The sequence below is a fragment of the Pelophylax lessonae genome, assembly GCF_965119305.1.
Source record: "Pelophylax lessonae genome assembly, chromosome: 7".
NCBI lineage: Eukaryota > Metazoa > Chordata > Amphibia > Anura > Ranidae > Pelophylax > Pelophylax lessonae.
The window spans coordinates 121851436-121879421 of record NC_138774.1 but is presented as its reverse complement, the minus strand read 5'-3'; the positions used below and the strand labels follow the sequence as shown (position 1 = coordinate 121879421).

General features: G+C 44.7%; 1 protein-coding gene across 3 annotated transcripts in view; it reads left to right on the top strand.

Moving 5' to 3' along the window:
- PABIR2 (PABIR family member 2) overlaps positions 1-27986 on the top strand; it is a 156226-nt gene that overhangs the window by 45352 nt on the left and 82888 nt on the right. For all 3 annotated transcript variants that reach the window (XM_082263313.1, XM_082263314.1, XM_082263312.1), the window contains exon 2: positions 10524-10602. In XM_082263313.1, coding sequence (XP_082119439.1) covers positions 10524-10602 — 79 coding nt within the window. The remainder of the gene's footprint in view (positions 1-10523; positions 10603-27986) is intronic.

Genomic DNA, 27986 nt, shown 5'->3' with positions numbered 1-27986 from the left:
CCTTGCATTCTCTAAATGGAGGCAAAGCGTTCTCTGATTGGATGAGGTAGAGAGGCAGGGTGGTGATGTCACACTTTCTACCTCCTTCAGTCAGAGAATGGCTTCTGTGCCGAGCAGCCAACCTCCTGTGCTCAGTAAGCAGAGGTGCATCCGCTCGCCGTGGGACTCAGAAGCTAGTGGGGATGAGCAATGTACTATCAGGGATCCTCAAACTACGGCCCTCCAGCTGTTGCGGAACTACAAATCCCATGAGGCATTGTAAAACCCTGACATTCACAGACATGATTAGGCATGATAGGAATTGTAGTTCCTGAACAGCTGGAGGGCCATAATTTGAAGACCCTTGGACTTTACTTCAATGGCTTCCAGGGACATTGGCTAGGTATGGTATATCAACTTCCACACCATTCTTTTTCTGGCACTTTTTGTTTACATATCAGTGTTTTGTGCTAGAAAATTACTCAGAAACCTTCAAATATTATATATATATATTTAAAGCAGAGGCCCTAGAGAATAAATTGGTGGGTTTTGCAATTTCTTTATGACGCACAGTTGTTTTCCAAAAGCAATTTATTGGAAAAAAATACAGTTCTTGGATTTTTAATTTTTTTTGTAAAATATAAAAGGTGTTACGCCAAGTAAATAGATACCAAACGTGTCATGCTTTAAAATTGCACACACCTGTGCAGCGGCAACAAACAATGTACATTTTGCTATCCATTGGTGATGCTTTTAAACCTTTACAATTTACCACTTAAGATTTGCAGAGGAGGTCCAGTGCTAGGATTACTGCCCATCATCTGATGATCCCTCATGTCTGTGGGACGATCACTGTTTATGTACATGCATTCGCCTTTGCGAGCAAGAACCAGGGCGCTTCTTCAAATTTTTACACTTTTGCTTAAAAAAAAAAATGAATCAGCTTTATTGCTGTCACAAGGAATGTAAACTTCCTTGTGACATTAATAGGCATGTGACAGGTACTCTTTATGGAGAGATCTGAGGTCTACAAGACCTCAAATCCCTCATCCGCCCTTAAAAGCTTTTAAAACACCAAGATCGGTGTTTTGGAATGCTATTGACTTTTGAAAATGTCAATCAAAGGCGATCCTGGCTCCCGGTGCGATGGCAGAACCTTAGAAAGCCACATTGTAAAAGCAAGTGAGCCAACCCTAAATAAAAGTTGCCATTGGCTGAGAGCCCTGATCTTACGCCAATCAGCAGACCTTTTTCGGTCATGCCCACTTTGACAGAAGTGGGATGTTCGGCCGCCTTGTGTCAGACCTGCTGCCGTACACACAGGCTGAATGTCAGCCTGTTTTTATTTAACCGCCTGATATGCGGTCCATGTGTACAGGGCTTGAGAACTGAGCGACTGCTGGTTGCTCAGCTCTCAGTGCGCTCTCTGCAGCAGTCACTGGAGCGCCGGGATGGAGAGGGGTCGGAGCAGATGGCTCAGGCTCTCACAAGTGCACTGAGAGGCCAAGCCAACTGCCGATCAGGCATCCGAGTGGATCCCAACCAAATTGTGGGTATCCTTCCAGAGTCTGGAGCAGCTCTGTGATGTCATCTGACAACAAGGCTTTAGCCCGCTGTCGGCTGATTCTGGGTCACAGGAGGCAAAAGTAAAGGCTCGTACACACTATGAAAATCGGGCGAAAATTTTCGTACCATTTTCGTATAGTGTGTACAGAACTTTCTACAGACAATTCAGAATTTTCTTACGAAAATTCTCGGATGAACAATCTCCAAAATTGTTCTCGTACGGAAAAAAATGAACGAATTACGTTAAATGTGTACCATTTTCGTACGTTTTTTGTGCAAGAATAGTCAGAAAAGAAAGACTGCGCATGATCAGAAACAATAATAAAAGCCTTTGTCGTACGAGAATTTTTGTAAGAAAATTCTTTCATCGGTTCCGATTTGCTGTGAAACAATGAGGAAAAAACTGACAATTGTTTGCCCGATTTTCTTATAGTGTGTACCCCACTTAAGTGGCCAAAGAGCTTTGGCAATACTTCAAATGCAGATCAGCAAAACCCTCTTGACTTTAATGGAGCCGTACACACGGCTGTTTGTAATGGTTTTCAATCTATTGTTTACAGGAACAAAGGAGGTGTGATGTGTGCATTACAGATGTTTTAATCTTTAAAATGACTTTTCCTAGTAACAAGAAATATAAAAGGAAAAATGCTTACACAATGTAATAACTAAAAACATGTTCAAAAGGAAAGTGGCACAGTTTAACAATTGGCGACCAAGTTTATTCTATATTGCCACAGTAACAAACTCCTCCTCAGAGTTTATATACCTCCTGCATGTGAATGGGAAGGCAGATTGAGCAGAACAAGGTTTTTCTGTATTAGGAAAGCTTTAAAGAGGAAGTAAAACTTCTTCTATGCCTTGTACTTATAGGTAAGCTTATGATAAGGCTTACCTATAGGTATTGTAAATATCTCCTAAACATGCACCGTTTAGGAGATATTTATTTTGCATGCAGCCAGTGACACCACTGGCGCATGTGCTCTGAAGGAATGGCCGCCCTTGCCGTTCCTTCAGAGCCCTGTGCCGTGAACAGCAGCTCCCGTGCACATGCGCGGGAGTGACATTATCGTGGCTCTGGCCAATCAGACGGCCGGAGGACGCGAACCCGGAAGGAAGACGGGTTAACATGTCGGCCATATGAGTGTTGTGCAGGCGGCGCTGTGGGAGCTTTGTTTTAAGGTAAGTATTTCATAATGAGCTAGTATGCATTGCATATCATATATATATAATCGCTCATTATGTCTTTGACTTTCAGGTTTTTATTTTTTATTTTTGGGAGGTTTACAACCTCTTTAATCTGCATGTGTAGTATATTAATATAAAGTGCCGCACAACAACCTTTTGCCCTGTTTTTCTTTCTGTGTGAATAATAATATAATAAACTTTGTATGCAATCAATATTGTCAAAATCTTTTTCCATACACTAGAACAGGGTTTCTCAACCAGGGTTCTGTGGAGCCCTAGGGTTCCTCCTGAGGTTGCTAGGAGTTCCTTGAGCAATGGGCAATTTCTTAAATTAAAAGGCAAGTGCCTGCGCTTAGGAGATAAATATCTATAAATAATTACAAGCTGCTGCTGATAAAAAAAGGGGGAACCTTAATATAGCAAATGGGTCATTTTCTGTCTCTGCCTCTCAAATAAGTTTCCAATGACACCATTGTTCCTTTAAGCTAAGGTGGTAATTCTTCCCAATGATGACAAGAGTAAAGAGAATTCTTCCCACTAACTGTCACACTAATGTGTCATGAGTTGTAGATTTTAAATTTTTAGCAGGGGTTCCCTGAGACCAGAAATGTATTTCAAGGGTTCCTCTGTGTTGAAATGGTTGAGAAAGGCTGATCTAGAACAACAACAACAACCTTTCTCAACCTTTTTTTTTTTTTAACGCAGAGGAACTCTTATAATATCTTTCCGGGAGGGAGCCCCTGCTTAAATCTCTAAATCTACAACTCATGATACATTAGTGTGATAGTCAATAGGAAGAATACGCCTTACACTTGTGGTCATTGGGAAAAATTACCCCCTTACAGAAAGCTAGAGAGTGGTGTCAATGGGAACTTATCTGAGAGGCAGAAATTGCTGAAGGAACCCTGGTTGAGGAACTCTGCTTTAGAATATATAATGTGTATTAGGGCTGAACGATAGTCGGTGTGATATCGACTATCGTTCTGCGGGCGTGGGCGATATTCATATCGCCGAAGACACAATATTGTGCAGGCAGCCGACACTTGCTTTCCGCTGTGATCGGAACTCCGCCCCTCCAGCCCGATGCAATCCAGCTCTCCCAGCTCTGCCTCTAGTCTCCAGCCAACCATTACTCTGCCCTGCTCCACCCATTGTCTCTCCTGGCTGCATCGGGGGCATGCACTGGGCCGGGATCAGGCTGTAATGTGTTGTAAATAGAGTCAATGGAGAGACAATGGGCGGAGCAAGGCGGAGTAATGGTCGGCTGGAGACTAGAGGCAGAGCTGGGATCACAGCCGAAAGCAAGGGGAAACTCGTCTCCGGTGAGGGAGGGGGAGCGATGTGTCATGTGTAGTACTGGTGATGAGAGGACAGTGACGGGGATCCTCCGGTGTCCGCTATGGAGTTTGCAGAGCTGATCAAAACCCCCCGGGTGGACAAGGTGGTCCTGTACCGACCCTTCCACCCACCAGTGGGCGGGACCCTGTGCCTGACGGGTCACCATCTGATCCTGAGCTCCAGACAGGACAACAGTGAGGAGCTGTGGCTGCTCCACTCATGTCGGGCTGTGTTCTAACTTCTTCTACTTCCTATTACCACTGTGAGTCCCGACTCTGCCTAATCCACACTTTCAGTGTCTTCTGCATTCCACCCAGAGAAATATCGCGATATATATATAGTTGAAAACCAAATATCGCAATGTACTTTTTTCCCCAATATCGTGCAGCCCTAATGTGTGTTATCCCCAGCAATAATCACAGTGATAAATATTACCCACTTAAGGTCCACCCTTTAGTAGATTACACACAGTGGAAGCCGATCAGCGGGTGCATGGGACCCAATGTCCTCCGACATCCTCTGATCATCAGGCAGAGAGCCAGAGCCAGAACTGCGATCTGCCGACGTAAACAAGGCAGATTGCTGCTCTGACAGGAGGGAAGGGAGGAAATGTGTAAATAAATAAATTCCATCTCTCTTCCCCCCTAGTAAAAGCACCTCACACAGTATAGTAAAACACTGGCTAGGCACACAGTTAACCCTTTGATCGCCCCTGATGGTAACCCCTTCCTAGCCAGTGTCATTAGTATAGTGACTGTGCATATTTTTTTAGCACCGGTCCCCAAAAAGTGTCAGTTAGTGTCCATGTCCGCCGCAATATCCCAGTCCCGCTATAAGTCACTGATCGCCACTGTTACTAGTAAAAAATAAATAAAAATATCCCATTGTTTGTAGACACTATAACTTTTGCGCAAACCAATCAATATACGCTTATTGGGATTTTTGTTTTACCAAAAATATGTAGCAGAATACATATTGGCCTAAATTTATGAAGACATTTTGATTTTATTTCAAATTATTTTTATTGGATATGTTTTATAGCAGAAAATAAAAAATATTGCTTTTTTAAAAAAATTGTCTTTTTTTTGTTTATAGCGCAAAAAAAAAAAAAAAAAAACCCATAGAGGTGATCAAATGCCACCAAAAGAAAGCTCTATTTGTGGGAAAAAAAGGACATACATTTTTTGGTGTACAGCGTTGCTTGACCGTGCAATTGTCAGTTAAAGTAACGCAGTGCCGTGTCTCAACAAATGGCCTAGTCATGAAGGGCAGTAAGTCTTCCGGAGGTCAAGTGGTTAATACACCACTTATTATAAAGTCTATTAGTAAACAATATGTATTCCAATATTCCTATATCTGCATTAATACTTCAAATAATATGTGCTTCAAAACAATGTCCTTAGAGTTAAATCACTCTATATACACTTACCTGCCACTTTCTTAGGTACACCTTGCTAGTACCGGGTTGGACCCCCTTTTGCCTTCAGAACTGCCTTCATTCTTCATGGCATAGATTCAACAAGGTGTTGGAAACATTCCTCAGAGATTTTGGTCCATATTGACATGATAGCATCACGCAGTTGCTGCAGATTTGTCGTCTGCACATCCATGATGCAAATTTCCCATTCCACCACATCCCAAAGGTGCTCTATTGGATTGAGATCTGGTGACAGTGAAGGCCATTGAAGTACAGTGACCTCATTGTCATGTTCAAGAAACCAGTGGTGGGATGATTTGAGCTTTGTGACATGGTGTGTTATCCTGCTGGAAGTAGTCCCTAGAAGATGGGTACACTGTAGTCATAAAGGGATGGACATGGTCAGCAACAATACTCGGGTAGGCCGTGGCGTTTAAACGATGCTCAATTGATAGTAAGGGGCCCAAAGTGGTCAAAGAACATATTCTCCACACCATTACGCCATCACCACCAGCCTAAACCGTTGATACAAGGCAGGATGGATCCATGCTTTCATGTTTACGCCAAATTCTGACCCTACCATCTGAATATCGCAGCTGAAATCGGGACTCATCACACCAGGCAACAATTTTCTGTTGTCCAATTTTGCTGAGCCCATGCGAATTGTAGCCTCAGTTTCCTATTCTTAGAACTGACAGGAGTGGCACCTGGTGTGGTCTTCTGCTGCTGTAGCCCATCTGCTTCAAGGTTCCATGTGTTGTGCATTCAGAGATGTTTTTTTGCATACCTTGGTTGTAACGAGTGGTTATTTGAGTTACTGTTGCCTTTCTATCATCTGAAACCAGTCTGCCTATTCTCCTCTGACCTCTGACATCAATAAGGCATTTTCGTCCACTCAACTGCCGCTCACTGGATATTTTTTTTTTTAATAATTTCTCTGTAAACCCTAGAGATGGTTGTGTGTGAAAATCCCAGTAGATCAGCAGTTTTTGAAATACTCAGATCAGCCCATGTGGCACCAACAACAATGCCACGTTCCAAGTCACTTAAATTCCCTTTTCTTCCCCATTCTGATGCTCGATTTGAACTTCAGCAAGTTGTCTTCACCACGTCTAGATGGCTAAATGCATTAAGTTGCTGCCATGTGATTGGCTTATTAGCATATTGTGTTACCAACTGAACAGGTGTACCTAATGAAGTGGCCGGTGAGTGTAGTGTCGTCCTAGCTCCTTCACATGCGCTGTTTCCCAGTGAATTTCATCACCTGTCACACTGTGCGCTCAGCTCAGCAGATTGACCTTTTGTGTAAGAATAGGTCACATGTGGTTTCTCCAACCCAGTCCCCTCTTTATCAATCCCACTAAAGTTCTCAGCAGTATCGATGCTTTCTTCACTGGCTCCTTCACTCAAAGAAAAACTTGCATAGTGTTGTACCAACATACAATAAACTCATTAGTTAAAAAAAAAAAAAAAAACTTAAAGTACATTAGAAACAGCATTGAACCATTTTAGAAGCCTTATAAATAATCGAAGTACCCTTAAGATGATGACGTCACTAGGCTCCACCTCGCATGTTTCGTCACAGGCACGGGACTTTGAAATGATGTCATCACGGCTTCCTGAAAGTCGCTGTCAGATTGCTGGTTAAAGTGATGCTGTGGTCTTAGCCTTAAAGGGATATGTACCTGGATTATTTGTATGGCTTCTAAGTGGTGCACTGTGGTTTATAATGCACTTTATTTGTGAGTGTAATATTTTTTAGTTTTTATTAAAGTGTTTATTTGTATGTTGGTATAACACTTTGCAAGTTTTTCCTTTTTTGAGTGGAGGAGCCAGTGGAGAAAGCATTGATATTGATGAAGAGGGGACTGTAAACATCTGGAAGTGCTGTATGAGACCCCTTGAAGGGGAATGCACATGGTAACCTATTCTTACAAAATAGATCAGTCTGCTAAGGGGAGTACGCAGTGTGAAAGGTGGTGGAATTCACTGGGCACCATTGCATGTCAACACATAGGGGTTGATTCAATAATACTGGAGCGTGCAAAATCTAGTGTAGCTGTGCGTGGTAGCCAATCAGCTTCTAACTTTAGCTTGTTCAAGCTTTGACAAAAAAAAAAAAAAAAACTAGCAGCTGATTGGTTTCTATGCAGAGCTACACCAGATTTTGCGCACTCCAGTTTTGGTAAATCAACATCATATTGTTTACTAATTACTAATAGACTTTATAACAAGTGCTCTATTATATTAATGCACTTACTATTGCTGGGGATTGTGTGTGTGTGTGTGTGTGTGTATATATATATATATATATATATATATATATATATATATATATATATATATATATATATGTATTAGTGATCGACTGATATCGTTTTTTCTTTGATGATACCGATATTTTGGCCAATGCATATCGGTATCGGCCAATACTTTTGTAAATTCAAAAAAAAAATGTTTTTTTTATTTTTTTTTTGACAGGTACTTTTGTGGAGGGATCTGGGGGTCTAAAAGACCCCAAACCCCTCCTCTGCACTTAAAAGCATTCAAAACTCCAAGTTTGGCTGTTTTGAATACTGTAATTTTTTTAAATCCGGTGCCCGACAGTACCCGGAAGTGATGTCACTCATGACATCACTTCCAGGTTTTTGCATTGAGACCCGATCAGAGCCGAATGTGGCGACTGTGCCGGCTGGTTGCTCGGGTCTCCCGGTGGGACAGGAGACCCAGGCGACCCGCTCCTTGTAATGACAGCCGAGCGGCTTCTCGGCCACATCGGTTGTCATTACAAGACAGTCGACTGTCAGCTATGGACGCCAGTACCGGGGTGATGCCTCTAGCTGCAGGCATCACTCCGGTACAAGCACTTTCCCGAAATATCGGTAACCTCTGGGGCCGATTCCGATATATCGGGAAAAGTGTATATCGGCCCTCGATATATCAACTTTGCCGATAATCGGTCGATCCCTAATATAAATATAAATATATATATATATATATTTATTTCTAGATTGTATGGGAAAAGATTTTGACAACATTGTTTGTATATGAGTTTTTTTTTTTTATTTAAATATTATTCACATATAAGAAACACGGAGGGAGAGGTTGTTGCACAGCACTTTGTAATGAGTTTCCCCACATCCACTAAAGTAAATGAATACAGTGTGGGCAGCAACAGCAAAATAGGAGATAATCTCAGTATATACTGTATAATCTAATATATTGACAGTGGGGAAATCCTTTTGAATACAGCTTTGTCACTCAGTTACATGATCCATTTTCTTATATCGCCACAGATTGGGTAATAAGACTTCATGTTGGATCAAGTCATATCAATCAGGGCCACCAGGTTCTGTCCTGCAGACCGCCGATGAACTTGATTCCAAGGGGTTTATTTGCCTGTTCAATGTTATAGCCCCACTCCAGGTCTGATTTAACTTTAGTTTGTTTGGTCCAAGTTGGTCCAAACGAACTGTATCCTTCACTAACAGATGTGCCCATTGTGAGCATTGGTTTATAACTATGTAGTATACAGCAAAGTGTTCTGGCAGCAGTGCAGGGACTAAATTGCGTATCGCTGCCAGAACACAGCGCTGCATACTGAATTACTGAAACTAAATCGAGTTGGGCTGAGCGCTGATCAGCCATTCATAGAAAGCTTCCACTGATTTGCCATTCCTAGGAGGAGGCCTTGTATTCATTCATAAAATATAAAGCTTCCTGTGAATGACTGGACATCGCTCAACCCAACTCTATTTCGGTCCAGGAATGGGACAGGAAGTCCCCATACCAATGTTGGAACACCACACTGTATACTATAAGTAGCTGATGCTACACACGATTCATACAGCACTTGCAATGAGTGCATCTGTTAGTAAAAACAAAAAATAGTTTGGTTGGAGCAGCTAATCCAAACTATTAAAGTTAAATCAAACCTAGAGTTCATCTTTAACATCTAGTCCTCTTATGTTATCCCCCAAGAAGGGAAGAAAGGATACAGGGATGTTCTTGAAGTCTTCAGTGTTTTTTCCCCTCTTCTCTTCCAAGGTTGTGACTTGAGAGCAACAAACATTATCATTGGACAAGCAAACTCTAACTTTCCTGATGTAAGAGCATTTTGTACAGGCTGCCTGCCAATCTACATCCTGTTATGCCAACCCTACATGGATCGTCATTTGGCCGTTACAGCAGGAACTGGATGAATTTTCGATCCATGTAAAGGTAGGCTGGTTGTACACAAGTCAACCTATTGAACTTGTGTACAGCCAGCCTGTCAGGTTTTTCCTGAATGATCAGTGCCACTATCTCTAATCGGCAACACTGATCATTGTATTCTGCTGACGAGGAAGGCTCCCTGCTGGCAGAACACGATAGTGGGAGTGATTTCCCCCATCCACCTCGAATATGTGGATGGGGAAATCGACACACATACAAAATGTATAATGTATGGCTTGCCTTAGTGCGGATTCTGAACTATGAAACTATGGATTTGTTTTAGGGAGTATTCACAGCATTAGAGACAAAATGACATATCCTGTATCTGAAATTCAAACTCTTTTTCCTTAAAGGCCTCTGAGGCAATCTCACTGAATGGAGGAATGGCAGTTGATGAGCTTGGCAGTGATGTTTGGGAAAGATAGGCATTAGTAACAAATGCAGATTCACGCTAACACTTCATTTGCATATCAACTTACACATTTCAAAGTGGTGGTTTTATCACATTTTTGTATCGTATAGAAAATGGTATAAATGGAAATTGCCCTTTAAACAGATTCTGTCATGATAGGGATGGGGTGCTGGCTTGTTGGTAAAAGTATAAGCTTTGGGGGCTGCCCTGTTTTTCCTACTTAGTGATCTTCTACCCTAGAACAGATAAATATATAAGGAGTCTCAGCTTTAATAGCTGCATGCTTGTCCTATTGACTAGCAACGTATTGAAGCAAGAATAACACTGGCACCTACAGCTCTACAAATTGGCTAATAGCAGATACATTGTTTTCAAGAAAGTGGTCAATGTAACCTACTTTCTGTTTTGCAGTGATCACTGCCAGGTATTTCAGCCTTACGGATCCAGAGCTCGTAGAAACAGCACTACTGTGGTGAATCGTCAAAGTCTGGTAAGAATGGAGGAATAACAGAGCTGGTTTTTAATACTGCAGGGGGAAAAAAGTGTAAGATGCTTTCTGTTATTTCTGGTAAAAGATGACATTTAGAAGGTGATTGGTAGCTTTGGAAAACAGAGCACTTTCCTTTCCTTCAGTTCTTATGACTTGGTCCCATGGGTAATCTTTAATTATTAAATGTCCTTTTGGAGAATGTTCGTGAAAGCTGGGACAAAGGCCTAAATTGGTTGTAAACCCCATGTGCCATAATTATTGAAGACTTACAGATGTTTGCAGTCTGTAGGATAATAAGTAAATTGCATTATTTGTACCTTGTTAGACCACTATGTATTCCTGTTACACCCAGCTGAATATCTTTTACGGGGGCTTGTTGACGGCTCAGAGCTTGGGAGGCAGAGTTGTGATGTCACTGGACTACCCTCCCAGCTGTACATGCCCCCACAAATTTCCTTGTCTTGGAATAGCAGCGTGTACAGCAGATTTCTAGCACACGCACTGTTGCTCAACCCCTCACTGGTGCTCCTGCAAATCTCCAAGCTCATGGTGGGACAGCGCGAACCTCGGTCGGCTAGCCAGGCCCCCTCATGGGTTCCGACCAGTGGGCGATCCAGTCCCACAATGCTCAGGTGCCTAACAGCCAATCCCGGGGGAGGTGTGGGGGGGAGTGATCTGTGTTGAAGAGCTGTGTGAATGGCTGCAGGACACACACCCCCTTCTCTCATGCTTGTGCATGAGACTGCTTCTTTGTCTGTCAGTCACAGGAGAGGGGTGTGGCTACACAATTTTTTTGTGTCGGTTATTTGCACTGCAGGAAAGTGGAGAGAATTTCAGACCACTGGCTGCTCCTTTCTTAACCAGACTGGGGATAGATGACTACTGCTGCTCTGCTGTGTGAGGTAGACCGCTCATTTTAATTTAGATTTTTCAGGTTAACAACCACTTTAAGGCTTTTTTACCTTAATTAATTCTATTAATTAAGGTGCAAAACCTTCTGTTGCAGAGGATCCCCCCCAACCCCCCCCCCCCCATTAAACTTGCCTGAGCCCAATCTTGATCCAGCGATATGCACAAGAGCAAGGGCTCTCCCAGCTATTTCTCTCCCCATGGGACAGATTGACAGCATCAGAAGCCATTCGCTTCTGCTTCTGTAAATCAAAGTCTATGAGGAGGGGTGAGCGGGGGCAGGGCTGAGTCCCTTTGTCTGTGTCCATAAACACAGACCAGACAGCTTGGGAACGAGTCCGCATGAGTGGCCCCATAGAAAGCAGCTTTCTATGGGGACACCCAGCTGGTGGGAGGAGCCAGGAGTGCTGGCTGGGGACACGAGAAGAGGAGGATCGGGGCTGCTCTGTGCAAAAAACATTGCAAAGAGCAGGTAAGTATGACACATTTGTTATTTTAATAATAAAAAAAAAAAAAAAATCAGAAGCTTCAATATCACCTAAAAAGATAGAAGTTTTGGATTCTTGAAAAAGACTAAATTCTTACATAGTTACATAGTAGTTGAGGTTGAATAAAGACAATAGTCCATCCAGTTCAACGTATGTAGGTGCGCGTGGCCGTAATCATCTCTCATACCCCTTAATGTTCTGATCCTTGAGATGTACGTCCAAGAGTCTTTTGAAAGTAGCCATACTTCCCGCAGAAACTACCTCTTGTGGTAGAGAATTCCACAATCTTGTAGCCCTAACAGTAAAGAACCCCCTGCCTTGCCTGAGGTCAAAATGCTTGTCCTCTAATCACATTGTATGCCCTTGAGTCCTCATGCAATCCTTGCGACTGAATAGCTTTTTTTCTATGCTGAGATCACCATTGAGGTATTTATAAATTGCTATCATGTCCCCTCTCAGGCGTCTCTTCTCCAGGGAGAATAAATTAAGCGATTGTAGGCGCTCTTCATAATTAAGATCCTCCAATCGCCTTATTCGTTTAATTGCCCTTCTCTGGACTCTCTCCAGCTCCAACACATCCCTAATGATGACTGGCGACCAGAACTGGACAGAATACTCCAGATACGGTCAGACCAGAGTTATGTAAAGTGGTAGCATTATAGTTTTATCTCTGGAATACATCCCTTTCTTTATGCATGCTAATAATCTGCCGGCTTTGGCAGCTGCCGCTTGACATTGCATGCTATTGCTTAGTCTATCCTCTACCAAGACTCCCAGATCTTTCCCCATTTTTGATTCCCTCAAAGGTTCCCCCCCCTAAAGTGTATTGTGCTTTTATGTTTCTAGTCCCCAAGTGCAAAACCTTACACTTCTGCACATTAAACCTCATTTGCCATGTCGTTGCCCACTCTGTTATTTTGTTCAGGTCATTCTGTAGGATATCTGCCTCATGCTGTGCAGTTATTGCCCTGTCCAATTTTGTGTCATCTGCAAAAACCGATATAGAATTAATGATCCCGTCATCAATGCTGTTTATGAATAAATTGAACAAGATTAGTCCCAATACTGCATCTACCTAAATTCTATTTAGGTAGATGCAGTATTGGTCCGATGCTGCATCTGGCCCCCACTTGCTACAGACTGAGAACTAAGAAATCAAAGACCGCTCTCTGCTCTGCCCCTCCCGCACTCACCGGAGCACTGGACTGTGCGAATCACTGGGAGGCTGAGCCAGGTGGCGGTCCAGGCATCTGGATGGATCCCGACTGTAAAGTCAGGATCTTTCCCAAGCCTAGATTGACACTGTGACATCAGCCAAAAGCGGGCTTTAGCTCGCTGTCTGCTGAAAACGAGTCACAGGAGTGCAGAACGAACTGCACTCCTGTGATCCATAGAAGAAGTACAGCTAAAAAGGCTTTGGCTATACTTCTTCTTTAAGAAAAAATAAGCTAACCAACACTGAGGACATTTGTCTGATATTTGGATACATTTCACGTTGTAATTTGTTAGTTCACTATTTTGGGAAACCTGTATTACAACCATGTATGTTAAAAGTGCTAATAGATAAAAATGTGGACAGGAAGGTGGAGGATAAATATCTTCAATGGAGTACGTACTTGCATACTACAGTGAAAACATCCTATCCCACATAGAATGAAAAGCCATTCTACAAAAGTGGATCTACTTGAACTATGTTTATGAACAAATTTTGCTATGTTTTTACCGGTAAAAAATTCTGTGATGTCTGGGAATCTTTCATTCCAATCTTGCCTACAGATACCAAACAATCTATAGTACAATACTTCCAATGCACCTAATGGTATCTTGCCAGCTTAATAACCAGTAATCATTCAATTGACATCCTACCCCCCACTTAATCCAAAATATACATTATACTGTAATAGCTGAGCCCCTCCCCCCTTTCCTCCACTCATAAATTGTAAGATCAACCACCATCCATTAAAGTGCTTATTACTGTTCATCCTTATGGCTTGTACACACAATCCAAATATTGGACGACAAATCGTCCATTTTTCTTTGCATGCTAGTCGCATATCGAAAATAAGAGTTTACTTAACCGCTTCCATACAGAGCAGTTAGACACCCTTCCTGCCCAGACCAATTTTCAGCTTTCAGCACTCTCACACTTTGAATGACAATTGCTCAGTCATGCTACACTGTAACCAAACAAAATTTTTATCATTTTTTTCACACAAATAGAGCTTTCTTTTGGTGGTATTTGATCACAACTGGGGTTTTTTTTTTTTCGTGATATATGCAAAAAAAGAGCAAAAATTAAAAAAAAAAAAAACACTTTTTTTAGTTTCAATTATAAAATTTTGCAAAAAATTAATTTTTCTTCATACATTTGGGCCAAAATGTATAATGCTACATGTCTCTGGTAAAATTAACCCAAATTAGTGTATATTATTTAGTCTGTGTGAAAGTTATTGAGTCTAGAAGCTATGGTACCAATTACTGAAAATTGATCACACCAGATGTACTGACGGCCTATCTCCTTTCTTGAGGCCCTGAAATGTCAGGACAGTACAAATACCGCCCAAATGACCCCTTTTTGTAAAGTAGACAGTCCAAGGTATTTAGTAAGAGGCATGGTGGGTTTTTTGAAGTTGTAATTTTTTTCCACAATTCTTGGGAAAATGAAGAAAAAATTTTTTTTTTCTTTTTTTCCCCACAAAGTTGTCAATTTATAAGCTATTTCTAACACATAGCATGTACACAGCAAAAAATACATTCTGCTACTCCTTCCGAGTATGGCGATACCACATGTGTGAGACTTTTACACAGCCTGGCCACAAAAAGAGACTCCACGTCCAAGAAGCACCTTCAGGCGTTCTACGAGCATAAATACACATAAAACTTTATTACTACCTATCACACTTTTCAAGGCCCTAGAGCACCAATACAATGGAAAAGTCCACAAAATGACCCCATTTTGGAAAGCAAACACTCCAACGTATATTCTATGAGGCATTATGGGTCGTTTGAGCATATCCTTTTTTCCACAGGTTTTTGGAAAATGTGGGAAAAAACTGAAAACTTTTTTTTTTTTTACACAAAGTTGTCAATTTATAGGATATTCCTAACACATAGCATGTACATAGCAAAAATGACACCCCAAAATGCATTCTGCCACTCCTCCTGAGTATGGCAATACCACATGTGTGAGACTTTTTCACAGCCTAGCCATATAGAGGGGCCTAACATCCAAGGCGCACCATCATGCATCCTAGCCACTTGCCTAGGCCTATTTTTGACATTTGGTGTTTACAAGCTAAAATCAGTTGTTTTGCTAGAAAACTGCTTAGAACCCCCAAACATTATATATTTTTTTTTTAGCAGAGACCCTAGAGAATAAAATGGAGATTATTGCAATATTTTTTATCACTTATCACACCGTATTTGCGCACAGGTCTTCCAAACGCAATTTTTTTGGAAAAAATTCACTTTTTTAAATTAAAAAATAAGAAACCAGTAAAGTTAGCCCAATTTTTTTTCCATAATGTGAAAGATAATGTTACGCCGAGTAAATAGATACCCAACATGTCATGTTTCAAAATTGCGCACGCTCACGGAATGGCGACAAACTTTGGTACTTAAAAATCCCCATAGGCGACAATTTAAAAATTTCTACAGGTTGCCATCTTTGAGTTACAGAGGAGGTCTAGGGCTCAAATTATTCCCCTTGCTCTAACGATCGCGGCAATACCTCACATGTGTGGTTTGAACACCGTTTACATATGTGGGCGGGGTTTCTGTATGCGTTCGCTTCTGCGCGCGAGCTCACGGGGACAGGGCGCTTTAATTTTTTTTTTTTTTACTATTTATTTTATTTTTTATTTTTACACCGTTAAAAAAAAAAAAAAAAAATTGATCATTTTTATTTCTATTAAAAGGAATGTAAACATTCCTCGTAATAGAAATAGGCACGACAGGACCTCTTTTTTGTGAGATCTGGGGTCAAAAAGTCCTCAGATCTCACAAGTACACTAAAAGATAGAAAAAAAAAAAAAAAAAAAAATTATTATATAAAATGAAAAAAAAAAAAAAAAAGGACCTTTAAACTGGTTGCTAGGCAACAACATTTTCCGTAGCTCCGGTCCTCCAAGACCATAGAGTCAAGTGAGGGCAAGCTTGCCCTCACTCGACATCCTGTCTGTGAGGATCTGTAACCGGATCGTTTTCCCCGCTGCCGGCGGGTCCGGTAAGCGGGGAAAAGGACCGGAACGTGGCGGGAGGGGGGGGGGGCGCCTCTTCCGCCATCCCGGAAGGGTGATCCCACGGCGAATCCGCCACTGGGACCACCCTTATCGGAAAGCCAACCGTCCACCGTTTAAAAAAATACCAGGGTTATGGCAGCTATCTGCTGCCATAACACCGGTATTTAGGTTTAAACGGAGGACGTATATAAACCTTTTTGGACTTGGACATGATGGCTGTATGAAGGGTGATAGGTACTCGGGTACTTTCTTGGGCAGGTGACAGGTACTCTGGTACTGATGAGCAGGTGGCAGGTACTCGAGTACTCTGATAGGCAGGTGACAGGTACTCGGATACTCTGATGGGCAGGTGACAGACAGGTGATAAGTACTGATGAGTAGTACTGATACTGATAGGTGATACTGTACTGATGGGTACTGATGATCAGTACTGATACGTGATAGGTACTGATGAGTAGTGATGGGCGTCAGGTACTCTGATGAGCAGGTGGAAGGTACTCGGGTACTCTGATGGGTAGGTGACAGGTACTCAGGTACTCTGATGACGTGTACTCCGTTGACAGGTACTCAAAGTACCCGAGTACCTGTCATCAGAGTACCCGAGTACCTGTCATCAGAGTACCCGAGTACCCGTCATCAGAGTACCCGAGTACCCGTCATCAGAGTACCCGAGTACCCGTCATCAGAGTACCCGAGTACCCGTCATCAGAGTACCCGAGTACCCGTCATCAGAGTACCCGAGTACCCGTCATCAGAGTACCCGAATACCTGTCACCAGCCCATCAGAGTACCCGAGTACCTGTCACCAGCCCATCAGAGTACCCGAGTACCTGTCATCAGAGTACCCGAGTACCTGTCATCAGAGTACCCGAGTACCTGTCATCAGAGTACCCGAGTACCTGTCATCAGAGTACCCGAGTACCTGTCACCAGCCCATCAGAGTACCCGAGTACCTGTCACCAGCCCATCAGAGTACCCGAGTACCTGTCACCAGCCCATCAGAGTACCCGAGTACCTGTCATCTGAGTACCTGATGGGCTGGTGACAGGTACTCGGGTACTTTGATGGGCTAGTGACAGGTGCTCTTTATTGGGGGGGGGGGGCAATCAGTGTGTTTGGGGTGCACTATGATTGGTAACTAGCTGTTACCACACTCTCTTCCTCACACAGGATCAGTGTGTGAGGAGGAGAACACGGTGACAGCTAGTTACCGTGTTCTCTGTTGACATTTGTGACCGGCTGTGATTGGACACAGCCGGTCACGTGGTAAAGAGCCAATTTCATTGGCTCTTTACCTAGATCGGGATCGACTCGTCCCCGATCGCTGCTCTGCGCGCCCCCGGGGGCGCGCATTGCAGAGAGAACGAGCGGCTCGTGCTGGAGCCGCTCATGTGATCGGCTGTGATTGACACAGCCGATCACGTGGTAAACAGCCAATTTCTATTGGCTGTTTACCTTGATCAGGGATGGGCTATGTCCGAGGGACGAGCCTCACCCCCGATCGCCGCGCTGCGCGCAGTAGAGGGGAGATCCGGGGGCGCGCAGTAGAGGGGAGATCCGGGCGACGTCATATGACGGCGGCCCGGATCCTCACAACCACTTTGCCGACGTCATATTACATGACTCGGTATGGAAGTGGTTAACAACCACTTAAGGACCAAGCCTATTTTTGACACATGTTGTTTACAAGTTAAAATCAGTATTTTTTGCTAGATAATTACTTAGAACCCCCAAACATTATATATATATATTTTTTAGCAAAAACTCTGGGGAATAAAATGGTGTTTTTTGCAACATTTTATGTCACACGGTATTTGCGCAAACGCAATTTTTTTGGGAAAAAATACACTTCACTTTATTTAAAAAAACTGAAACATTAAAGTTAGTCCAATTTTTTTGTATATTGTGAAAGATGATGTCACGCTGAGTAAATAGATACCTAACATATTTCTGTTCAAAATTGCGCACATGGTGGAATGGCGACAAACTACTACGATACTTAAATATCTCCATTGGCGATTTTTAACGGTTACCAGTTTAGAGTTACAAAGGAGGTCTTTTGCTAGAAATATTGCTCTTGCTCTGACGTTCGCGGCCATACCTCACATATGTCATTTAAACATTGTTTACATTTGCTACTGGTGCGACTTACGTATGCGTTGTCTTTGGTGCATGAACACATGGGGTGCTTTAAAAAAAAAAAAAATAATAATTTATTTATTTTTTCACTGTTCTTTTAAAAAAAAAAATCTGATCTGAATGTAAACATCCCTTTTGACAGTAATAGTCTAAAAGACCCCAAATTCCTCCTTTGCATTTAAAATACTTAAAATACCAACGTCACTTCTGGGTTACTTCATCAAAGACCCAATCGAAGCTGAATCCGGCTTTGTTCGGGACTCTGACCAGCCGGCGGACGTACCAGCCGGTCGCTCGGGTCTCCCGGTGGGACGGGAGACCCGGGCAGAGTGGTGGGAGGGTGGGTGACGTCCCCTCCTGCTCCTTATGATAACGGCAGAACGGCTGCTGAGCTGCATTGGTTGTTATCATAAGAAAGCTGACCGCCGGCTCTAAACAGTACCAGGGTGATGCCTCTAGCTGCAGGCATCACCCCAGTACAACCACTTCTTCAAGCTGACGTACAGGTACGTCGAGGTGTGGGAAGTGGTTAAAGTTACATAAATTCTTGTACAACAGAGTAAAAATTTGAAAGTGATGTAATGTGTTGTAATATATTTTAATTGTATTTTAGAACGATGACTGTACTAATTAAAAATAAATTTGTACAATCTGGTATCGTACAAGAAAAATTTTCTTGCTTCTCCAATCAGATATCTGGAGAAATGTGATTGGCTCTCGAAAGCTGTATACTAAGCTTTAGATTATCGTACGACCGCTTCGGATCGTGTTTACGGCACATTAGACTTGGTACTGCTATTTTGCTCTTAAAGAGCAACTGCAGTCTGCTCACATAATTTGTAATAAAAACATCTTTGCCATTCTAATGCTTCCCTTCCAACCACTTTGCATATTATTTGATATATACTGTGATTCTGTACTTGCCAAATATGCTGCAGAAATCTCCCTCCACGAAGTCTGGCTGCAGCCATTTTAATTATGAGCGGCTGAAGCTGCTGCCTGTTCACTTCCTGGATACACACACACCCCACTGCTTGCCTGCACATTTCTCCTCTTCTCTCTTGACGAATGCTCATAGATATCTGTAGTCTTCTGTTATCTCCGCCCTCATCCAGCCCCCTCCAGCTCTCTTTGTCTCTCCTATGACTAATCCCTTCCTCCCTTGCTGGCAAACCCTCACGAGATTTAGAGGGAGCTGTGCATGATGTCCTAAGCCTATGCGTTTTACCAGACAAGGCTTGATAATCTAGATCCAGTGGTCACCCCAGTCTGGCCAACCAGCATGCGCAGACCTCAGCTCCGCGCTAGGTCGGCCATGACATAGCCCCACTGGACGGTGGCTGCGAGTTAAACGCCTTGTGAAGGCTTATACAACCGGGTCTAAACCCGAGTCGCAGCGTTCCTCCAGGCCGACAGCCCCCCTATTTAGATGGAAAGGGGTTCTTGCTGAAGCTGTGCCCGTCTGGTTTCTGTTATGGTGAGTAAATGTCCCCCTCTCCCCCCGGAGAGTTTTGGGGTGGGCATGGGCCCCTCTTTGGGACAGTCGAAGGCTCAGGTTCCCCTCCTTCCCACAGGCACCCCCTCTTGCCAAGTTCCTTATCCTGCCCCTACTCCCCCCCCCCCACGCTGGGGCTATTTGAGTGGTCTATTTGGGCGGTCTGGTCACTTCCCTGGGATGGGGGCAGGGCGCCGGAAGATGGATTATGTGGAGGGGGGAGGGTTGTACCTGGTGGGGGCTCCTACCAGGGCCCCCCATCCTGCTTGGATCTGTCCTTAAGGCCTGGTCTCCCTCCTGGGTCCCTGTAAGATGGAGGTGGCTTGCGGGCAATGGGCTAGCTAAAAAGCGCCCCCGCCTTCCCCTGCCTCATCTGTTTAATTAAATCCTGAATCTAATTCGACCGCCGCTGATGTGGGTCACCCTGCTGGGTCTGCAACCACGCCCCTGGAACCTTCCGATAGTGAGGATGATTCTTCCATGTCTGTCACCGCGCACGAAAAGGTGCTGGTGGATGCACTGATTGTATCTGTGCGTAAGACCCTGAAGATGGAGGACGCAGCTAAAGCTGTGACGGAGGCGCAGGTGCCCTTTGGCACTTACAAGCCATCCTAAGCGGCAAAGGTGTTTCCTTTCCTTGCATATTTTGAAAGAATTGTCGCTAAAGAGTGGGGATGACCAAAGCGTCCGCGTGGGGTCCCTAAGCGCTTTACTAGGTGTTACCCCTATGAGGAGTCCCTTCTTAAGAAGTGGACTGTGCCACTGTTGGTGAACCCTCCGGTTTCCAGATTAAACAAAGCAACCAGGATTCCGGATTCCTGAGTCCATCGGTCTTTAAGGATCCGGCTGACCAGAAGGCGGAGGCTGTGGGCCGCACCATGTACACTCTGGCTGGTTTGGCAATGAGGCCGGTGTTCACCATTGCCCTAGTATCGCAAACTCTGACCGAGTGGGCTAAGCTCCTACACCATAACCTGGAAGGGGAACAGCTCCCCCCTGCCTTTGCTGATCTGGCGGACCAGCTGGTTGAGGGGCTGCAGTTTATCTGTGATGTCTCTTTGGATGCGGCTCCCCTCACTGTTTTGGCAGTAGTCCTTCAGCGTGTTTTTTGGCTCAAGTGCTAGTCTGCGGATCAGACTTCAAAAAGGCCTTGACTGATCTTCCTTTTCAAGGAGATCGGCTGTTTGGAGCTACCCTGGATGACATCATTAAAGGTCCCACAGGGGGGAAGAGTACTTTTCTTCTGCAGGCTTTTAAGGGCAAGGAACCTCGTTGTAGACGAGGGCCTTCCTTCTCAGCTCATAAGAATTTTTTTCGTCCCTCAGAGTCGACTGACAAGGGCTCGAAGCCTTATAGGGCCTCTTCTGGAGGATCCAAACTAACCTGGTCTGGCAAGCCAAGATCGGGCTTCTCCAGACCTGCTGACAAGGCTCCTTCAGCATGAAGGTGCACCCTCACCTGTATCGGGGGTGGATGACATATTCATTGGTTTCTAGACCCGTGGACTTCCCTGGTACAAGACAAGTGGGTCCATGAAGTCGTTCAGGCCGGCTACAAGATCGCATTTCACTCTTGTCCCCCGGTAAGGTTCTTTCCTTCCAGCTTGCATCTGTTCCCGGACCGTTTACAGGGCCTGTTTGGGGCAGTACAAGACCTGTTCCTTCAAGGGGTGGTTGTCCTGGTTCTGACCTTGGAACGTTTTCAAGGTTTTTACTCAAACCTATTTACAGTTCCCAGGAAGGAAGGCAAAGTGCTTCCAATCCTGGACCTCAAGGCGCTAAACTGCTTTGTGCAGGTACAAAAGTTCAGAATGGAGTCCATTTGAACGGTAGTGGCATCCCTGAGTCAGGAGGATTTCCTCGCCTCTGTCGATATCAAGGATGCCTAACAAAAGTGTTAGCCCCCGGGCTAACTTTGCTATGCCAATGGGGGATGGCGGTACTGGGCTACTTGGACAATCTCCTTCTGCAAGCGGAGTCTCCCTCTGCTCTGGTGGAGAACCTGAACATCACAATACGAACTCTGCGGGAGTTCGGCTGAATTCTGAATTTTCAGAAGTTTGCTCTGGTTCCGTCCACAAAGCTGGACTATCTGGGCCTGACTCTGAACTCGGCCTTAGCCATAGTGGTCCTTTATCCTGACAAACTCCAAAAATTGCAGGCTGCAATTCGCCTCCTGCTGTCAAACAAATGGTCATCCCTCCGGATTAGCATGCGGATGCTGGGCCTGATGGTGTCTACCTTCGAGGCGGTTCCGTTTGCACAGTTCCATACGAAGGCCCCTTCAAAGGGAAATTCTGACCAAATGGGACAAGACTCTGCAGTCTCCGGACAATCCGATCCAGGGGCACGAAGGAGGCACGAAGGAGTCCCTGATATGGTGGCTTCAATCTCTTGTGCTTCTGCGGGGAAATTCCTTCCTCCCCTTGTATTGGACAATGGTCACCACGGATGCCAGCCTGGGGAGGCATCCTCAGCAAGCATTTTGCTCCAGGGATCTGGAGGCTGGAAGAGTCCAGACTACCAATCAATGTCTTGGAACTACGAGCGATCAGACTGTGTCTGGACCATTGAACGGATCGTCTTCAGGGTTGTCCAGTGCGCATTAATTTGGACAATGCCATGGCTGTGGCTTATGTCAATCATCAAGGGGGCACAAGAAGTGTCCTGGCGGCTCTGGAGGCAGCCGGCATTTTAAGGTGGGCAGAATGGTTCGTTCCAGCCCTCTCCGCCCGAGGTGGAAAATTGGCAGGCGGATTACCTCAGTCGGCAGACGTTGGACCAAGGAGAGTGGTTCCTTCATTCGGAGGTGTTTCATCAACTGTGTCTCCGGTGGGGCGTCCCCGAGGTGGATCTGTTGACGTCTTAGCTCAACAGCAAGGTGCAGAGATTTGTGGCTCGGTCAAGGGATCTTCTGGCGGACACCACAGACGTGCTCGTTGCCCCATGGGGACATTATCGTCTGATTTACAATAAATGCTGCGCTATGTGAATAGTAAATGACTGTATAGTCAGAATATAACCATATTAAAAAGTGCATACATCTAATGAAATATTGTCCAACATAAACATCACCCTATAACAACGAAAGAGTCCATGCAAATGATTGCTTGCAAGGAAAATATAAAGCAAAAAAATCAAGAAAAACACACAATGCTTGATCCTTTGTGCAATTCCTTCTCAGTGCAAAAAAACAAGTGTGCCACCTCTATGTGCTCCCCCCAGCAGGAATACTCTTACCTGGGGTAATGTGATCACCGCAATTAGGCGTATCCCGATATAATGAATAAAAGATAAAAAAAAAATAAGCCAAAAGTGCTTATATTTTAAAATTTGCAGTTAATAAAAAAAATTACAGGGTACTTTACAGATGCTTGCCAAACAAAGATTTTAATTAATTTTAATTAATTAATGAATTTGATTGTGATCAATCCTTTTGCTGCCTAGTGTCCTACTCCTGTAGGGGCAGTATAACCCAATGGTTATGAATAGCAGGAGCTGTCTCTGTCAATGAACATCAGAGAAATGGATTTTACGGTAAGTCAAAAATCCAATTTTTTCTATCCAAAGTTAAAATAACAAGGGCAGAGGATTTATTAGATGGAAAGATGAAAAATTGACGAGCCTCTTTAAGACGTATTAACAAACCTAACACTGTCATTTTTTTGTATGGTTTTATCGGCCAAATGTTGCGGCCTCTATAATTGTTAACCGCATTCTTATGTTAAAAATAAAATTAAAAAAAATAGCTTCCTGTTTGGTATTTATTTTGAAAGATATTTGTTCACTGGACAAACGTATCTACAGAAAAGCAGTCAAGATCTACAATTTCCTTAAGGGCCTATTCATGACAGTGAGTGGTGCTGATTGCACGGCTGCTGGTGTATGCTGTAAGACATGGTCTACTACTTTTCTTTTTTCCTCACATAAATCTATTGAAATATCACGCGTGGACGGGGGCTGGCCTGCGAGTTAAATGTCTTGCGAGGACGCATACGAACTGGCTTCGGCCTGAGTTGCAGCATATTCTCCTGGCGGACACCACCCACATTAGGATAGAGCGGTGTCCTGTCCGGAGCGGTGCCGACCCGGTTCCTGGTGTGGTAAGTAGCTGTTCCCCTCTAACCCTGGAGGGTTTTGGGGTGAACGTGGGCCCCTCCCTTGGACGGTGGGACCCCTGGATTCCCCTCCCCCCCCCAGCCCCTCTAAAATTTTGGTGGTCACTGTGGGTCTTTTGCCCTCCCCCCTCTGGGTGAGGTTATGGGCTGGCTGTTGCCACATGCTCTTAAGGGGGGCTGGTTGGAGTTGCTGCTGACAGGGCTGCTGACCAGGTTTTCCTTGTGCGCAACGGAGGGTTGAGCAGGGTTCCCTGCCATCCTGGGGGTTGGTGACTAGGGATTTCCTCTTTGCTTCCTGCGGTGGTTGCTGGGCTGACCGTGCGTGCGCGCCTCATGCGGCTGGAGCCAGCCAAAAATTTAGGCCGCGGGTGAGACCACTGCCTCCCATTTGGGCATCCGTCTTCCCCCTCCGCTGCCCCTGGGTGGTCGACTCCGCTGGGGCTCACGTCCAAGTGGCTGGGCGCTCACAAAACTTTAGGCTGCAGCCTACTAGGCTATATGGCTGAGTCGGGCGCCTCAGTTGGGGGGCGGCCCCAGTGTGTTTAGCCGAAGCCCCTGCTCTTCCTTTGGGCATCTGCCGGGCTGAGGTTCCATGCACTTGCGGCTGGGCCTCCATAAAAATCTAGGCTGCAGCTTGCGGCCTACTAGGCTATTAGGTCAGCTTGGTGCCTCCCTTTGAAGGGGTGGCGCTGTGGGTGCACTTCATTTGTGAATGATAGCATTGCCTCAATTATTGTGTGGGGCACCTGGTCCTTTTTAGCGCTGCGGGGCCATCAGGGTACTTTGCCTGTGCATCTGCGTTGCGGCGGGCGGCCCCTTTTAAGGGGGCGCCGGTCCTCTTGGGCCCGGAGATCCTCAAAAGTGGCAAAGGCATTCACTTATTCCCGCCTACTGTGACAAAATTGATGCAAGTCAGTAGAGTTGTTCTAAACGCCTAAGTGCCTAAGCGTTTTGATAGACGGTATCCTTTGAGGAGTCTCTGTTAAATATGTGGGCAGTCCCACCTGTGGTGGACTCTCAGGTCTCCAGGCTGAATAAATCCACCATAATTCCAGTGGAGGAGTCTCTGGTTTTTAAAAGGTCCTTTTGACAGGAGAGCCGAGACTTTGGTCCGCCACATTTACTGTGGCCAGTTCGGTCCTTCACCATATCATTGGTGTCTCTGGCTTTCCCAAATGGGCAAAGCTTTTGCGCCGAAATCTGGAGGGGGAACAGCCTCCATCCTGCTTTTGTGGAGCTGGCAGACTATTTGGTCCAGGGGTTGCAGTTCGTCTGTGATGCCTCTCTGGATGCGGCACCCTTAGTCTCTAGGCTGTCTGTGACAGTAATGATCCTTTGGCACATGATATGGCTAATATACCGGTCTATGGACCAGGCTTTCCAGAAGGCCTTATGTGATCTTCCCTTTGTGGGGAATCGCCTGTTCTGGGGACCTGGTCTGGTATGTGGAGAGCGGGTCCTTCCAGGCCTGCAGACAAGTTCTCTTCTGCCTGAAGGGTCGCCATCATCCGTGTTTAGGTTGGGGGAGGACGTCTTCGCTTCCTTCCGGACCCCTGGACCTCCCTGATTCAAGACAAGTGGGTCCACAAGCTGATTTAGGCCAGCTACAAGATCAAGTTTTCGGTCTTCTCCTCCAGAGAGGTTCTCTCCTTCCAACCTGCGTTTATCCCCAGACTGCCTGCAAGGTCTCTTTGGGGCGGTGCAAAACTTGCTACTACAAGGGGTGATTGTTCTGGTCACGGATTTAGAACGTTTGTATTATGGGTTTTATTCAAACATGTTTGCAGGATCCAGGAAGGAAAGCGACCTCAAGATCTGTGTGGGTACAGATGTTTCGAATGGAGTCCATTCGTACGGTAGTGGCATCCCTACATCAGGGGGATCTTCTGGCCTCTATCGATATTAAGAAGGCTTACAGTCATGTTCCGATATGACAGTCATCCGCTCTTCCTCTGCTAACCATGGGCAAGGAGCATTATCAAGAGGTTTCATCTCAGCCCCTCGGGCTCTCGCAAGTGTTGGCCCCGGTGTTGGCATTGTTGCATCAGCAGGGGATTGCGGTACTGGAGTACCTGGATGATCTTTTTCTGTGCGGACTCTGAAGGAGTTTGGTTGGAAATTTAATTTACAGGCATTGGCTCTGGTTCCGTCCACCATGTTGGACTATCTGGGTCTGTTTTTGACTCGGCCTCAACCAGGGTGTTCCTCCCATGATGAGTTCCAAAATCTGTCCACATGACACTTCTGCAAGAAAGACCATCTAGACCAGTGATGGCGAACCTTTTTGAGCCCGAGTGTCCAAACTGCGACACAAAACCAACTTATTTATTTCAAAGTGCCAACATCCATCGCCATGCAGCACACCACCATATAGCACATCGCACAACTCAATCACACTGTAAACTTCTAGTACATAATACAGGGCTTGACAAATTTGCCTGAAATCTAGGAGCCAGCTAAAAAAGTTAGGAGCCAGTTTTTTTGTTTTTTTTTTAAACTAACAACCAAGCTTTATTTAATAAAACGGATACTAAATTTACACATAAATACGACTAGAACCCCACTCTCCTCTATAGCGCAATTGGATGGAAACAGACTGTCTCTCTTTTTCCATCCGATGCCATCTGATCCGAACCTCCGATTACCGCTCCATAGAGGAGAATGAGGGGTCCGATCAGGTCTGTCTGAAAAACTGTCAGGCGGACCCAATCAGACAGCCCGTGTGAAAGGGGCCTTCGGCTGTGGCACGGCGATGAGAAAAAAAAAAAAAAGATATAAATATATAAATATATATATATATATTTTATATATCATTTTTTTTATTTTTAATAAGAATTGAAAAAAAAAAAAAGAATGTTTATATTATATATATATATATATAATATAAACACTCTTTTTTTTTTTTTTCAATTCTTATTAAAAAAAAAAATGATATATATATATATATATATATCTTTTTTTTTTTTTTCTATTCTTATAAAAAAAATGAAAAAATTTATTATTTCTTTTTTTTTTTAATTTAAAAAATAAATTAATAATAATAAAAACACTCCCTGTCCACTTACCTTTAAGCAAAGGTAACTGGACAGAGAGATGAAGCCTGCAAAAACTTCCCATCTCCTTCCAAAGAGCAGATGAGAAGGAAGGCATTGAGAACATGCATTACTCCCGGCCACCACAAGAGGGCGCCAGTTCCCCTAGCCTCTCATCTAACAGAAGAAGGCCGAAAAGCCGGGGCCTCAATTTATGGATGGCGTGGAAGTCCGTGCACTCGGGAAAGAAGGTGGGGGCGCAAAAGGGACAGGACACCTCCTGCAGGGCCCCCCAGGCGCCAGGTCGCTAATTCTAGTCGCAAATGCGACCTGGCGCCCGGGGTTTGTCGAGGCCTGACATAATATGTATTGCCCTTCAGCTCACAACTCTGTTGTCCGGCTACATCACATCAGTGAGCTACACATTACACATCATCATGTAACTCATAGCACACCTACTCACAATGCATCCCACACTCCATACAGCTCATGGCACACTTTCCTCTCCATCACACATCTGGTCCCCGCTCTGCAGCTCACCACGCCCTCCCCCCTCTGTTGGGATACGGCAGTGGTGCAGTGACACTCATGTAGCCCATCATGCTCCCTCTGCCCACACACCCATAGCAAACGCCCACAGCACAGAACACGGTCACATGGCGCAGCTCATTACCAGCAGTTCTGAACTCATCTCTGGGCTTTCTCCCCAATGGATTGAAGCGGGTGCATTCGGCAACCTCCGGGCAAACAAACACTCACTTCTCCTCCCACGCTAGTCGATTGGCTGTTTATTCCCTGGACGAAGGAGGTGATTGGCCGCCCAGTTGATTGGCTGTTCATCCCACGGCTGGGGGAGGTGATTGGCCGCCCTTCCTGCTGGGTCTGTGATTTGATCCCGCAGCGTTTTCTCCAAAGAGTTGTTCTCTGAGTAAAAGTGCTGTGAGTGATCTGGAGGAGGAAGGG